This window comes from Aptenodytes forsteri, unplaced genomic scaffold (genome assembly GCF_000699145.1).
Source record: "Aptenodytes forsteri isolate BGI_AS27 unplaced genomic scaffold, ASM69914v1 Scaffold466, whole genome shotgun sequence".
NCBI classification, from domain to species: Eukaryota; Metazoa; Chordata; class Aves; order Sphenisciformes; family Spheniscidae; genus Aptenodytes; species Aptenodytes forsteri.
Genome location: NW_008795119.1, coordinates 349380 through 365385, shown reverse-complemented (window position 1 = coordinate 365385; position 16006 = coordinate 349380). Strand labels below are relative to the sequence as shown.

Below are 16006 nucleotides of genomic sequence, written 5' to 3'. Positions count from 1 at the left end.
CGAAGAAGGAAGAAGGCGGCCAAGAAGAAGGAGGCGGCCAAGGCCCGGCGCGGCGGGCGGGGAACTGGGGCGGTGCGACCCGGTGCGGGCCGGATCGGCGCGGCCGGCGCCTGTCGGCCCCGGAGGAGAACGGCGATGCCGGGACGGAGCCGCAGGAGGTCCGGCCCCCGGAGGCCAACGGAACGTCGCTGCCAGGTGAGAGGCAGACCCGCAGTAATGCCAGTCCCGCTATGCCGGCGGGTGCCTGGCTTGTGTCCGTGCACCCCGCGGGGGACGGCGCTGACGGCGCCCTGGCGCACCTGACAGGGTGCCCTCGGTGGGGGTCAGCCTGGTGGCCCCATGTGTTTCAGTGCAGGGAGTGTCCAGCCGGGGCCTGTTCGTGGACAGGACTGGACACATTAGGTTGTGCCCATGGCTTAGTAAGCTGGGACATTTGTTCCTCTTCAGATGAAATACCTCACGGGCATGGGCTTGTGCTGAACTGGGCCAGCTGCAGTGTCTACCATTAGAGCCACTCTTCTCTCTTTTGAGCCAGCAGGACACCTACAGCAATTTGTAGTGGCTCTCCATAAACTGTGCAGGAGAAGGATTCCCTAGGCCCTCTCTTGAGGCTTGCAGGGTGAAGACAGAGGGTGCTGATGGTGTCTTTTCCCTCTCAAACAGATACTGTCCTGATCTTCTGGTATTTGATGCCCGGACCTGGGGTTTTTTTTTGGTTTGGTTTGTTTTTTTTCCTGCTGCGGGAACCACTGTAGTGTCTGAATTCTTACTGTTCTTACTGATATTTCTATGAATCTCTGTTCATCTGTTTCTCTGGGATATATCTGGTTTGCAGAAACTAAGAGCCTGGCTATCTTAATGAAAGATACTTTGTCAACAAAGAGCTGTTGACCTTCCTAAAGGAAGTAGGCAAGGTAAAGCTTACAGAGAGAGAGTTTATTTTCTGTCCTTACTTTGGCTAAAGTTACCTGGTAACCCGCAGGCTGTTGGGCACACAAGTTTTTCTCGAGCTCAGCCCACAGCGCATTGATTTAAGAGGCACTCTGCATGTGGCACAGAGACCCAGGGCAGCCAAAGGCCCGGGGGTCAGGAGGGTAAGGCAAAGGGGCTGGTCTCCCAAGGACCCTGCTCTTTGCCAGCACCCCTCTGGTCCCCAGGCACACTCCTGAGCCCTAGTGCTGGCAGCACCTGTGCCTGGTGGCAGGCCTGGTGGGCTTGGACCACAGGCGAGGCCCTGCCAATGCCTGAACACAACTTTGGCCTGGTCACCACAGCCTGGCAGCTGGCGTGGGCAGCTCGGGTGTCCCATGGTGGGGCCAGGCCCTGGGCTCTCAGCATTCCCCACCAGGTCTCCTCTGGGACCGGGCTGTTCTGGGTGGGAGCGCTCCGCCTGCAGCTGCAAGCAGCATTGCTGAAGGGTCATGCAGGCAGGGCAGGTGCCAGTGGCTCAGGTTGCTGAAGAGCAGAGGTGGTGAGCAGGTGCTGGGAGTCAAGGGGTGGTTGGTAAACCAGTGCAAACATCAGAGGGCAGGTCATGTGGGTTGGTACATGCATATTTCTTACTGGCAGTTCACGTGAAATAATTGCACGTCAAGGATAAAACTGCCTTGCCCCTCTTTTCACTCATCTGGTTTGCTTGTTTATGTAACCGGTCTACTTGCACTGCCCATGCTTTCAAAGGGGGTCCTGTGTCAGTGCTGTTGACATTTTTTGCTCCTTCTTGGCTAAGGCATATGTGCCTTGGTGATAATAGTGATTTTGTCGAGTGAGTGATCTTGCCAGGAGTGATAGATGTTGACAGCCAGGGTGCTATCCCTTAGTGGCCTGAACATGAACAGTCTGAACACCAGGTCTCTGGTCTGAGCAGCTGGAGTATTGCTGAGATCCTCAGTGCCATTTTCTTCTTCAAATGGCAGTGTCTCACCAAGGAGTGAAAATTTGACTGTAACTCAGGGCTGCAACAGAAGATCAGCATGACAGGAAAGATTTGCTTGTACTGTAGGAGGAAAGGAAGAGGGGGGCATGCATACGGACATATTAGCTTATCAAAAAATTGGTAGGGCCTATTCCAATGCTGCTGCTTCTTTCCTCCTCTCAGCTTTCCCTTCATTTATTTTCTAGCCAAGTTCTCTTTTGGCCAGCCCTTTCCTTAAGCTTGCAAGCAATATTTCGTAAGTTCTCTTCCCATCCCAGCCCTTCCTGCAGTGAAGGTTAGTCCCATCATACTTGGATAACGGGCTGGCTGTTCTGGCTGCTCACTTAGTTCTAATGGTCAGATTTTATTTAGAGAGCAGATAGAAGTTCCTCTTAGACCATATATATCTGTCTGCTAAGCTGAAAAGCTGAGTGTCATTGCATCTGGGCCCCCTCAACGTTTCTGTAGAAATGGGGACATGGGAATTGTTTTTTGTGGTCCTGGGCCTTGGTACAGGGGCTTATAGCTTCCCTTGTGTTTGTAAATCAGTAACACTTCTGGTCTGTCTCTGCATATAGAGGTGGATGCTCTTACAAAGGAGCTGGAGGACTTTGAATTAAAGAAAGCTGCTGCCCGTGCTGTGACAGGAGTGCTGGCCTCCCATCCCAACAGCACTGATGTGCACATCATTAACCTCTCACTGACCTTCCATGGCCAGGAGCTGCTGAGTGATACAAAACTCGAGCTGAACTCCGGGAGGCGCTACGGCCTGATTGGACTCAATGGGATTGGTAAGCTGTGGGGCACAGTGATGTGGGCTTCTTGGAGCTCGGTGAAGATTCTGTGCTGCTGAGAAGCTGGACAGATGCAGGTGGTAAATGCTGGAAACCAGAAAGAAGGCTGTTAGACAGACATGGCTGGGACACAGCAGTTTCTGTTCTCCCATCTCCCCACCCAGGAAGAAGAATTGCTAGGATTGCTGGTAGAAGTATGAGGTTGCATTCTGGCTTTGGACTGTGCATTTGAACTTGTTTCTGTGGAGAGTTGGGCGAGATGTCTGGGATTTGTGAATCTGTCTGATTCCTGTTTACAGGATTTGTTTAGCAGTGTCAATAAATCCAATGCTGATGCTATTGGTCAAAGAACTTGCACGGTATGGAGGAGTAGGGAGTGTGTGGTTTGGCCTGAATGGGAAAACAACTGTACAATCCCTGGAGAAGGCGACGGTCTACATGGAGAGATGCAGAATATGGGTGTAATTGAAGAAGAGCATCAGAGTTAAACCAGACCATCTGGTTTAACTTTCAGGAAAACACTTAGGTTCTCTAGTGATGAGTGCATTACTTTCCTCTATGTTAGAAGTCTGTAGAGTCTGGGGTCCTGGTAACAGATGTCAGACCTGGTTAGACAGCAGGAAGTATGCAGCAGAGATAAAGTTCCCTAAATCCGAGCAAGGGCTGAACTGCAGTAGTTTCCAGAGAGCTTCTTCATGTCACAATCCTGTCCTTGGGGTGGTGAGCCTTAGCTGGGAAGGCAGCCTGTTGCAGTGAGGCAGTAGGCTCTGCTGTGTCTAATTCTTCTGTCCTCTTGGGCAAGAAATTCCCAAGGATTTTCTGGGGTTGGAAAGGGAGGGAATCAATGGGATCTGACTGCATCTTGTCCATTTCTCTGTGACATTGTATCTCACTGAATCCAACAATTAATTGTGGAGTGTCTGTCTGCACACAGGGAAATCCATGCTTTTGTCAGCTATTGGGAAACGAGAAGTGCCCATCCCAGAACATATTGACATCTATCACCTGACCCGAGAGATGCCTCCCAGTGACAAGACCCCTCTACAGTGTGTGATGGAGGTGGATACAGAGAGGGCCATGTTAGAACGAGAGGCAGAACGTCTGGCTCATGAAGATGGTAAAGCTTCTCAGAGTCCCTGTGGACAAGGGACATTTCCTCCATTTCCCTACCCACCAAAGAAAAGGTCTTATTTGGATTCCTTGGCAGAGTTTTTACATGTTGCGGTACCTATTTCCCCCAGCTACCCTGTACTAGTTGAAAAGTCCTGTGGGATTACACTTCTTTGGATGAAATTATTCCATGCAGCTTTTTAAGAAGTGTCTCAGGCTTGGGAATGGAGGGGGCTGAATAGTGGTAAAGCAGATGGACTATGAGCTTTCCCAGCTGTACAGAGGTGCAGCTGAGAGCCCTTTATTGGTGGAAGTGCTGACAGGCAGGCTCTCTTTCAGCGGAGTGTGAGAAACTCTTGGAGTTATATGAACGTCTGGAGGAGCTGGATGCTGACAAGGCAGAAGCACGGGCCTCACGTATCCTTCACGGCTTGGGGTTCACACCAGCCATGCAGAGGAAGAAGCTGAAGGACTTTAGTGGTGGCTGGCGAATGAGGGTGGCTCTTGCTAGGTGAGTGGTGTACTGCCTGCTGCCTCCTGGGAGCATGCCTCTCTGCTCCTGACTCTGCAGAGCCACATACACAGTTCTAAGAACTCAGAGTGGAGCTGAGAGGCTTTGGGTTACCTGCATTTACCCTATGCTGTCATCTCCCCTCTCTTTTCAGAGCCCTCTTCATTCGGCCTTTCATGCTGCTGCTAGATGAGCCCACAAACCACCTTGACCTGGATGCCTGTGTGTGGTTGGAGGAAGAGCTGAAAACGTAAGCATGAAGGAGTTTGCTGCTTCTACGGGTTGTGCTTTTCTGTTGGAACATCTTGTCAGCACGTGAGCAAGTGCTACAGGAATAACTGTCTATAGTTTTTGTGGCTACATAACTATATTGCAGTACCAGTGACACCTTTTTGTGCTTGCTGCTACATGTGTCTATGGAAGGGTTCTTGATGCAAGGGTAATGAATTCGAGACAAGACCCTGTCTCTCCCTTACTTAAGAAATGAGAAACGCTGGTTTGTACTCCCTGGTTAAAGCTATTTCCTTGAAAGCCAGGAGCAGCCCTGGCAGCCTGTGTACCATCACCATGTGCTGTGCCAGTAGTGTGAGCTTTCCAGACCTGGCTTCCAGCTCATCTTTCTGCACATTGTTCCTCTGTTTTCACAGAACTGTAGTATCTGAGTGTGTCAGTTTCATCTTGTTCTAGTATGTAGGGTGATTGTTTTTTCATAAACAAAGGTAAAATGTTAAGGCTTAAGGCAAAAAGCTTAGGAATAGTTATAAAGTTTAGGTTATCTGGGTTGTGCATTAAAAGGACTGTATTGTGAGAAGGGCTTTTCATTTGCAGAGGTTTTTCCATCAGCTTTATCAGTTGAAACTTTTGCATGCTTGCTTTAGAAGTCAGATGTTTTAGGAAAGTAATTTGAACCTCTCTCTTTTTGGGAGGCTTTAACCAGTCATTTTACAGATTTGGAGCAGGGCCAGACATAGTGTACCTAACAGATGGTAGTCTGTACCAAGGTGAAAGTAAGCAGCAAAAGTTGAAACTTCTAAGAAGGGTGATGCCAGTGGAGTCAGTTGCATCAGTAGCACTAGTTATCTACCACACGGGTAGCCAGCTCTTGACTCTTTGTGAAGATGGGTGAAGACTGTCTTATGGTGAAGGGTGTTTTAACACAATGAAAGGTGTTTGCAGTATTTGTTTACTGCAGCTGGTTGTAGCTGCTTTACTCCAAATTTCCCAAAGCTTCTCCAAGGCTGCTATCTTTTTGTTCTTAATCTGATTGTAGACAAGAGAGATCTGGTGCATGTAAATCTTTTCCTAGCTTAGTCTCTAAAACTTATGTGGTGCCACAGGTTCAAGCGGATTCTTGTGCTGATATCCCACTCCCAGGACTTCTTGAATGGTGTCTGCACCAACATAATCCACATGCATAACCGCAAACTGAAGTACTACACGGTGAGTAAATGGTGCCCCGCACAACCGGCAAAACCAGAGGAGCTGTTTTCTGGGCATGTCTGATGTTCTATGGTCTCTTTCTAGGGAAATTATGATCAGTATGTAAAGACTCGCTTGGAACTAGAAGAAAATCAAATGAAGCGATTCCACTGGGAGCAAGATCAGATTGCCCATATGAAGGTATCTACCTAGCTGCGTGAACATCTTTCTGCCCGTGCAGGTGGGCATCCCTGCACCTCCTCAACCTTGTTATTGTGGCTTTTGGCTAACTGTGTTTCGTTGCAGAATTACATTGCACGATTTGGTCATGGTAGTGCAAAGCTGGCCAGGCAAGCTCAGAGTAAGGAGAAGACCCTTCAAAAAATGATGGCTTCTGGCTTGACAGAGAGAGTTGTGAATGATAAGGTAGGATCAGACGTGGGATTGCATCTAGAGATCAGTATTGGAAACATGGGCTAGATAAGTAGAATGATCCTTAGCTGACAGCAGAAATGGCTGACACAGCTTGGAGTAAGAATGGTATACCCTTCCTGATGCCAAGGATGACTGAACTGAAGATAGTGTAGTGCTGAAGAGTGGAAAGAGGAGTAATTTTCTAGGGGAAAGAAGGGGATTTGTCGTATCAATAAGGCTATTTTGCAGACACAGAAATCAAATGAATGTCTAAGGGTTGGAGAAGATGGGGGAGGATGCTTAGAGCAACTCCTACTTGTTTGAAGAGTATAAGCCCACATTTGCTTCAAGGGAAAAGAAATAGGGACTCATTAGCCAGTAGATGAGCTTGCAAGCAACTAATCAGAATAAATCTGTGTTGAGTTGCTAGAGTGGCTCATAAAAAGTTGCAGTCTGGTGCCTTGGTCTACAGGTGATGTTTGTAGTGAGGCATGGTTATACCAGAATAACTGGGTTGTCTTGTGCTCCAGGGTATCTAACAAGTGGCTATTCTGTGTTAACAGACTTTGTCGTTCTATTTCCCGCCCTGTGGGAAAATCCCCCCTCCTGTCATCATGGTGCAGAATGTCAGCTTCAAATACACCAAGGATGGGGTGAGTATGGGGAGCGTGTATGTTTTGTATGGAGATTACTTGTATCCCTGCCTTGTTTTGGAGGGAGCCTTGGCTTTTGGCTAAGCTTTCTGATCAGGCTGCAGCATATGACTAGTGGATCAAACTTCTTAACAGTGTTAATGCTGAGTCTGCTGAGGACAGAGCATTACAGGTGCAGCATGGAGGTTCTGGGTAGTAGTGGAAATGCGTAATATATGTCGTGATTTTTGTGGTTTGCAGCCATGGATCTATAATAACCTGGAGTTTGGAATTGACCTGGATACCCGTGTAGCTCTTGTTGGACCCAATGGAGCCGGAAAGTCAACACTGCTGAAACTGCTCACAGGAGAGGTATGCTCCCTACATTGTCTACCTTGTTCTGAACCTTTATTCTTGGGGTAGTCTTCAATGAAGCTGCACTTATTTGCCAGAGCACCCCAATCAGGCCTTGGAAATCCTAAGGTCTTGCTGCAATATAGGGCTTTTTCTCTCATATTATCTGTGCTAGAGCAGAGATGGCTGGATTCTGTATTTCTGCCATACAGCAAAAGGAGGGATTTCCTGGTGAAATGCTTTTATCTTCCCTTTCTAGCTGCTGCCCACAGATGGGATGATTCGCAAGCACTCGCATGTGAAGATCGGTAGATACCACCAGGTACTCCCTACAGCAGCCACCAGGACGTGCAATGCTGAGGAAAAAGCTGTCAGGAATGAGGAATCTTGCCCCTCTATTTCTGCTTCTAAGGCCCCTCCCACTGCTGCCTTCTGTGCCTGGAGATGGGGGAAGGAACTGTTCTGTTGGCTGAATGGGCTCTAGCAAATGTTCTTACCCTGAAAAGAGGCTTGCTGTGGTCCTTTCTGTTCAGCCTCTCACCTTTTATGAGGTGAGATGGTTGCCTTACGCTTGGTGGTGGACAAGCCTGCTATTCTGAAGCAATACTCCTGCTCCTGAAATGGAGACTCCTTCCATAATAGTTCAGCACAGTGGCTATACTGTGAGTGGGGTTATTGGCTCTTGTGTTCTGCTGCTCAGCTGGTACCAGAGGGGTTTAAGGGGGGAAGTACTTTTGGCCATGAAGTGGGTGGCCTGCACAGCCTGAAGCTGACTTTTCTTCTCTGTCAGCACTTGCAAGAGCAGTTGGACTTAGACCTCTCACCCCTGGAGTACATGCTGAAATGCTACCCAGAGATCAAGGAGAAGGAGGAGATGAGAAAAATCATTGGCAGATATGGTCTGACAGGGAAGCAGCAGGTGAGTATGAGCTGTTGAGGTTTGCTTTTTGCTCATTAGGGAAGTAGAGCTGCTGCATTTTCTGTTGCTCTACTGATGTCTGACAGCGTGATGCAGTATGCAGCATGGCACACCACAGCATCAAAATGCTTTTTCCATCTCTGCCTTTGAAATTGGAGAAAAAAAATAACTCATGGCTTATAGGAACTTTCTTTGCACTGCAGCAATATGTGGGTTGGAATGGGTGACCTCCTCAGAATCTGGGTGAGGAGAAGACAAGTTGTGGCATAGTGCTAGACTTGAGCATATTTCAATTGTAACTTGAAGTAGTTTGCTTATCTCCTATTTCTGAGATGAATACCAAGCAGAAATGCTAGAACACATTCACAACCGGGAGTGGGGACCACTTGGCTCAAACAAGAGGGTAGGATCACCAGTGGTGCTCTAAGTCTAAACATGACATGCTCCTGTACATCATACGTCACACGTATGACAGGAGTTGTCCTCATCACTGCAGTTCAACGTTGATTTTTTTACATTGTTCTTCCCCATTTGTCACTCCAGAAGTTGAGGGTAGTTTTATGGTTGTGTCAGAATGCAATGAACACTAGTCAGACCTCAACTATCCTTTGGAACCTTTAACACAAGCTGGGTCTTGCTATGGACTCTCCTTCTTCAGAAGCCCCTGGAATTCCCTTGTTCTGCTGGTGAGAGAAGCTTAGTCTAGGTATAAGACTGACTAAACTTTGTCCTCTTGTGTTGTGTAGCTGCTGGAAACACAGTGTGAGATCTGAGTATTTTGTGGTCAGGGTGGCAGTCTGTAAGTTTCTCTGCAGAGCTGCAGACAGTGTCTGTGTTTGTCAGGTGAGCCCCATTAGGAACCTCTCTGATGGGCAGAAGTGCCGTGTGTGCTTTGCGTGGCTGGCCTGGCAGAATCCTCACATGCTTTTCCTGGATGAGCCCACCAACCACTTGGACATAGAAACAATAGATGCTTTGGCAGATGCTATCAATGAATTTGAAGGAGGAATGATGCTCGTCAGCCATGACTTCAGACTCATCCAACAGGTAAGAAAAATAGTGAATTTTGTGAGAGCACCTTTCTAACACTTTAAGTAATTAAAACAAGGTGTTTTCAACTGACTGGCTCTTACTCATCCCAAAAAGATGTGAGAGTGAAAAAAATCACTGGACATGATTCCTTTGCCATGTTCAGTGAAACAATTACTGAGCTAGCCTAGGAAAACATTAGGTACTTGAAAGAAAAAAAAAAAACAACAAAACCCTAGAAGTGAAATAAGTTAAAGTGAATTTTGTGAGAGCACCTTTCTAACACTTTAAGTAATTAAAACAAGGTGTTTTCAACTGACTGGCTCTTACTCATCCCAAAAAGATGTGAGAGTGAAAAAAATCACTGGACATGATTCCTTTGCCATGTTCAGTGAAACAATTACTGAGCTAGCCTAGGAAAACATTAGGTACTTGAAAGAAAAAAAAAAAACAACAAAACCCTAGAAGTGAAGAATAAGTTAAATGGAAATCATGACACACTGTGGAGGCCTTGACTAGATTTTTTTAAATGATACTGGAGTAGTTCTAGCACAGTTTTTTATGACTCAGTCTGCACAGGCAAAGGAAATTGCACCACGTACACACAAATGCCAAGTGCTGATTTATCAGCTATTAGGCTTTGTCTGCAAGTTCAGGTATAATTTTATTTTTCAGCACATTATATCCAAGTAGTTCAGGTCAAGAACTACTTTCTTCAATTCCCAATTTAGCAGAAAAGGCTTTCCTTCTTAGTCAAACAGACTTCTTTTCTTACTTCTTTTTTCTTACAAAAAAAGAAATGTTGAGGGTCAAGGATTTTTAGTTCTAAAATCTTGTATAAATTATGCAGAAAACACCAGATAAGATATTTCACTGCAGATATTTTTCTTTGGTAGTTGAAGTGTGAAAAGTTATTAAACTCTTTTCGTACCAAACTTCAGAGAGTAGATTTTAGTTAATTTTGTAATTTTGGTAAAATTATAAAATGCTGTACTGTAAACCTCTCCTCCTCCTTCTTGTGTGCTTGCTTTCAGGTTGCACAGGAGATCTGGGTCTGTGAGAAGCAGACAATCACAAAGTGGCAAGGCGACATCCTCGCCTACAAGGAACATCTCAAGTCAAAGCTGGTGGATGAGGATCCACAGCTCACCAAAAAGACCCACAATGTGTGAGCTCTAGAGCAGTCGGTCAGATGCTCTCTATGGAGACTGACAGTGGCCAATGTGACTCGCCCATCTGCCAACTGGAATGGGACTCTGCTGCTATCTCTGTGGCTGTATTCTAGGATTGCTGCAATACTGCTTCCCCTTGACTTGCCTTGCACCTCTGTATCTGGACAGATCTCTTCTCTCCTGATCTGGCTACGTTTGGGCAACCATTTCCGTATTTAGATGATGTCCCATCTGAGCCAGGCCTTGGAATCTAATGGTCTGGGGTCATGGCAGTGGCAGTTAGGGTGTCTGAGCTGCAGTGATACAGAAGTGGAGACCCCAGCCCAGCTTCTCCCGCCTCTTCCTTCCCAATTTCTGCTTCAGTTTAGATACTTCACTTCAAACTCCTCTGGCCTTGGTTTGTTTTTAACTATTATTTAACAGTGTAATAAACAGATCTGAGAATCCATCAGTCAATAAAGAGGGAAGAACAGTCTTGTCTTGTTTTGTGAGCTGTAGTAGTTATTGGGGCATGCTGGGGCATGGTTTGTTTTTAACTATTATTTAACAGTGTAATAAACAGATCTGAGAATCCATCAGTCAATAAAGAGGGAAGAACAGTCTTGTTTTGTGAGCTGTAGTAGTTATTGGGGCATGCTGGGGCAAATCAGCTAGTGCTGAGCTTTGAGTAAGGATGCAGAGCCCTTTCTTCTGGGGTGAAGGTTCAGTTCTTCAGTACTACCAAAGTTATCACCAGAACTTGTAGGATGCATGAAATGGTGAGTACTGAGCTGTGGAGGTACAGAGCAGTGAATAGGATCCTCACACCTGGGAAACCCGCTAATCCAGAGTGAACACTGGGTTTTCCAGTTAGTGACAGAAGGGGGAGCAAGCCATGCATGCTTTTTTTGTTGCTGACAGATACAACTTGAAAGGGTTCTGAAGACTGGAAGTTAGAGACAGAATATAGATCTATAAAATACCAGTGTGCATTCTCTACAACAGAGTGGCTTAGGTGTATGCTTTTTCCTTCACCTTGAATCTTATGGGTCTAATAATGAGACTCTAATTTAGGATTTTTGGATTACAAATTAGTTATTTGTTCCTTGCAGGTTTAACTAAACAAGACTAATCAACTAAAGTTATTTTAACATTTATTTTTGTTCTTAATAACAAATTTTTAGAGAAGTTTGTGTTTAAACCTCACCCTGTTCCACAGAAGCTTGAATAAAATATATTTTTCATGTATTTTTAAAAGAAAAGGTACTAAGGAAAAAGGTAGCAAATCAAACTAAATAGCTTCTTATGATCATGAATTACCATTTTAATTACTCTGACACATGAGAATGGCTGCACTGGTCATGTGAAAGGTTCACGTAGCCCAGTAACCGGTTCCATTAGCACATGTTGACAGGCAAATTGAAGAATAAGTCAAATATGTAGTAGCTGTACTCTCTTGGAGTACTTTCTCAGATGCTGACTGTGTCTCTGACTTTTTGAGTAGAGTATTTCCTTGTTTTTTTCTAAAGGGACCATCCAAGTTGTGACTGCTGCTATAGAAGCACTACGTATCATCCATAGGACAAATGTCACAATGGGAGCTGCTTCCAGTAGATAGTGCAGAAAATTCAGCTTTTTCAGTGGTTTTAGCAATGATCTGAGAGAAAAAAAAAAATAATGCAGATTAGTATAAATGCTGTTCAAGTTAGTTCTGCAGAAAAGTCCAGATTGCATTGAAAGTCAAATGACTCTCACAGTGTAGTACTCAGAAGTTTACAGACAGTGATGGAGTAAAAGCAACCCACAGATAAGTAATTAGTGTAAAGGCTGATTGGTGTCACAGGAGTTGAAACAAGAATAGATGAATGCATGTCTTTGTTTGTTCTGCTCTCTAGGTTTTAAAAAGATGTTAGTAGCTATGAGAATGGTGAGGTCAAGGAGTCCTGCCTGAGGCTAGAGCTGTTCATTCTGCTCTTCCTTAGTCTTAGCAAAGATTTGGCAATAACTCTTACCACTACATTTCAGATCTGTGTAGTTGAGAGCCATGGTGGCAATAACAAATGCAGGATATAATCTTACACTGAGTTCTTTGGGAATGGTAAATCCTGAGAAGGGCATGGGAACATTGGGATGACAGCCAGCATGATGGACAGTAGTTGGAGAATTCTTGTAGCTGATGTAGCAGAGGAGAGCTGTGTTAGCTGTCTGCTGCTGCGAAATGAGAAGAACTTCTCAGTTGCAGACAGATCTCTGATTTAGCAAACAAGGACCACAGGTACATGTTCAAAGCAAAAGTAGCTGTAACTGCACTAGAGGTCACAGTTAGTAGGCCAGGACTTGTAAAATGAAATATATATACATGCTTTATCAGTCTGGTATTTCAGCCTTGATTTAAACCTGTTCCGTGGTGACAGTTTGTTAGACTGCACTGAAGCAGTGGTGGCAGGCGTATGTCCCGGAGTACTGATTTCTGTGAGAGAGACAGCCACTAGCTGGGGCAGTGACATTTTGAACTGTTTCAGCTAGGGCTTTTCTGGTCGTGCACAAAAGCAAAACTATATCTAGATAAATTATGATAATTGCTCCTTAGTTGCTAGGATGGTCATTTCTGTGAAAGAAGTGGCCTAGAACCTCTATACCATTACTCTCGCTTGTAGTCTAAAAGTGAGGTTGGCTCTAACACAGCTACAGCCAGAAGTGGCAGATATTACATCAAGTGCAGGGCTGTGGGATTCCCTTGTCTTTGTGTTGTGAGTCAATCCATACACTACAAAAATAGCACAAAGATGAGTCAAGCCCAGCACACTGGTTCTAGAATGGACAGCCTCTAGCACATGCAATCTACGGAAGCAGATGGTAATTCCCCAAATCTGGGAGTTCACATTTCACTATACTGCTCAGTGGATGAGCCTCTGCCCTTGCTATATAATGGCTCCCTGTGCTTAATGCTGAGTGATCAGTCACTGCTCCTTGTCCACCAAAGGGCTTCCTTCTAACTAAACATTTTGTCAGAAAAACAAGCTGTGTGTGTATAACCGCCAGTGCCAGACACAGTTGCAGCTGTGGAGAGGTACAATGGCTAACAGCTCCTTTAGCATGAGAGCGCCTTTGTGTGCTATGACTGGTGGAAAAGGTAAAACAGTTCCAGTCACAGTGAACAGTCTCGCCCTATACAAAGATCTCAGCTATTTACAGCTCTGTAAATCGGCAGGTGGGTGGAATGAACATCAGAGGGGTAAGCCCTGTGCTGTTCCTTATCGATGCATGGCCTCTTATGAAACAGAAGTGGTGATGTTGCCTGTATGAGTCATCCACTGACATCTCTTGATGTTCGATATCACAGAATATGCCACTCCCATTCCCAGAAGGATCCCACTACCCCATATCTCCAATGCCCAAGCCCGTTCCCCTTCACAAATATGCTGACATGACCATTCCAGCCTGTCCCACCTGATTGCTAATGTTTCAGTTCTTGGGTGCAAGAAGCCCTTCTGTGATACTTAGACCCCATTTGTCACTGTGATGTTTATTTACACTAGGGGTGGGTGATCAGGTGCCTCGCCATGAGGACAGGCCTAGAATAAAACTGAATTCAGTGAAATGCTATTGCCTATCCAAGCACTGGCAGAGTGACTGATGAGTAGGTCTCCCAAACTCAGTCCTTGGAAGATGTGATTTGCTAAGGATATGCCTGTATAACATGTGCCCCTGCACAGGAGACAGTGTGCATGGCAGCACAGAGATACCAGCATCCTGTCCCCCAAAGGTACATATTAGTATTACCCTTTCATGAAATATCTGTTGTGGTGCCTACTGAGACAAAGGCTTCCTTTTCTATCTAAAGGACAGAAAACTTCTATTTTGTTCACTTCTCTACTGTGTTGCTGCACTTTTTTTTCCTGGCTTAGCTTAATTCCTGCATCATAATTATCATCACTAGTGTGATCACGGGTTTCCAAGAGAGATCAAATACATACTCAGGGTGTTAGCCCTCCCCTCCCACTGCCTCCCTTCTGTCCTTTGATGCCCTGTTGTGTGTAGCAGGCAGGACTCCCAAGAGCAGGCTAGCTGAGACAGTGGGAGGAATACTGGCAGTGGGATGTTTATAACGCTATCATTCAGTCACTAGACCAATGTTCCCTCCAGTTACTGAGTCTCCACTGACTGCATTATCTGTTCCATAGCACAGAAGTGGTTCTACCCATTTGATCCTGGAAGCAATACCTTGAGTACTCCGATTTACACCCTTCCACCAAAGCAGGAACCCTCCTTTCACCAAAACCCTGGATGGACTTGGGAATAGCTCTTCTCTGGCACTTCTGCCCCATGTGAATGAGATGTTCCTGCTCTTGCCCACCTCTTTGCCCATGTCACCCTCAAATTTTTTCTCAGGTCCAAAAGTTTAATTGAATCAGTTACTTCCAAGAGCCTCTCAGGCCAGCTGCCTTTCACTTAGTGCAAAGTGGAATCATCAGTCACAGATGTGTATTTGTCCCGCGCCTTGGGGGGTGCACCTGAGGTAGGTGAGGTACTGCTGCCTTTGCTATATAACCAGCCCCATGGCAGCTACTGATTGCTCTGTTGGAGGCTGAGATGAGTGCAGAAGCTGGGAAGAAGCGTGGACATGCTCCTACCTCTGGGGACAGGAAGTCTAAGAGGAAGCCTAAGAGAAAGGAAACCTATTCAGTCTATATCTACAAAGTACTGAAGCAGGTGAGTAAATGTTTCTTTTCTGCTAGAAACTGCTTCATATGTAAAGTTAATTCTGACCACTGCATGTTAACCTTATAAAAAGAAAGGAAGGAAAATCTGCTTTTTAGTGAGATGGAAAAGGAGTGAGTGGGTACAGGAGAGCTGCAGCTGAGTCTCAAAAGTGTGTGTGTGTGTTCTTGAGGTAGGAGATGAGATGTATCTAGATCAGAAAGGGTTTCCTAGAGAGAATAAGCTCTCGTGCATGGCTCTGCCTAAAGAAGAAGTCAACAGAGCAAGAACAGCTGCTGTTGGTCCTATGAGTAAGCATTAAAATCTTTCTGGTAATTTCTGTTGAGGAGATGAGAAAAAGAATTTCAAGAGGTGGCCATGAGTTGTCTAGGCCTCAGTTGCCTGCATGAGGCTGTAAGCAGGACTTGGAGCATGTGGGCATTTCCACCTCTTACAGGCTTGTTTTCCATGGGGGATTGTGCAGAGGCTCCTGCCAGCACAAGCCCAAAGTTACTATAGTATCATGGGGGCCTCTCTTCAGTCTAATGCAAGTGGCACACAACTCAAGACCCTCAGGGTGGCAACTGTGGGTCCCTTTGGGGTTAGGGTGCCCTGTCTGGGGTGGGAACGGCAGCCAAATTTTTCTGGGGGCACTGGGGCCCCCACTCCCTCCAGGGTGATGGGTGTGTGAGATAGTGCTTGATTACTGTCTTGCAGGTGCACCCAGACACTGGCATCTCCTCCAAGGCCATGAGCATCATGAACTCCTTTGTCAACGATATCTTTGAGCGGCTGGCCTCAGAGGCCTCGCGCCTGGCCCAGTACAACCACCGCTCCACCATCACTAGCCGCGAGGTGCAGACAGCCGTGAGGCTCCTGCTGCCCGGCGAGCTGGCCAAGCACGCCGTCTCCGAGGGCACCAAGGCCGTCACCAAGTACACCAGCAGCAAGTGAACGGCCCGGGCCCCAATAAAATCCTGCTGCACTGACCGCGCCCCGTCTGTCATGGCGCCGCCGGGGGGGCGGGGGGCGCGGTTGCCCTGGAGTGCGCGGAAGC

At 46.3% G+C, this 16006-nt stretch overlaps 2 protein-coding genes across 2 annotated transcripts in view; both read left to right on the top strand.

Annotated features, from left to right (window-relative positions):
- Window positions 1-10744, top strand: part of ABCF2 (ATP binding cassette subfamily F member 2) — a 13175-nt gene extending 2431 nt beyond the window's left edge. Inside the window, exons 2-16 of the mRNA XM_019471489.1 lie at window positions 6-49; window positions 99-195; window positions 2494-2706; window positions 3644-3826; window positions 4159-4330; window positions 4485-4580; window positions 5668-5770; window positions 5855-5950; window positions 6056-6175; window positions 6727-6816; window positions 7057-7167; window positions 7409-7471; window positions 7940-8068; window positions 8912-9115; window positions 10132-10744. Coding sequence (XP_019327034.1) covers window positions 6-49; window positions 99-195; window positions 2494-2706; window positions 3644-3826; window positions 4159-4330; window positions 4485-4580; window positions 5668-5770; window positions 5855-5950; window positions 6056-6175; window positions 6727-6816; window positions 7057-7167; window positions 7409-7471; window positions 7940-8068; window positions 8912-9115; window positions 10132-10269 — 1859 coding nt within the window. The 3' untranslated portion in view covers window positions 10270-10744. The remainder of the gene's footprint in view (window positions 1-5; window positions 50-98; window positions 196-2493; window positions 2707-3643; window positions 3827-4158; window positions 4331-4484; window positions 4581-5667; window positions 5771-5854; window positions 5951-6055; window positions 6176-6726; window positions 6817-7056; window positions 7168-7408; window positions 7472-7939; window positions 8069-8911; window positions 9116-10131) is intronic.
- Window positions 10745-14838: 4094 nt separating this feature from the next.
- Window positions 14839-15903, top strand: LOC103897126 (late histone H2B.L4). The gene is made up of 2 exons (XM_009277094.2): window positions 14839-14961; window positions 15667-15903. The coding sequence occupies exons 1-2, from the start codon at window positions 14842-14844 to the stop codon at window positions 15901-15903; spliced, it is 357 nt and encodes a 118-aa protein (XP_009275369.1). The 5' UTR covers window positions 14839-14841.
- The last annotated feature ends 103 nt before the right edge of the window (window positions 15904-16006 follow it).

Bases quoted from the DNA above. Each gene is read 5' to 3' on its own strand.
- LOC103897126 (XM_009277094.2), top strand. From the start codon at position 14,842: ATGAGTGCAGAAGCTGGGAAGAAGCGTGGACATGCTCCTACCTCTGGG. The intron at 14,962-15,666 runs GTGAGTAAATGT...ACTGTCTTGCAG, and splicing joins TCTACAAAGTACTGAAGCAG to GTGCACCCAGACACTGGCAT.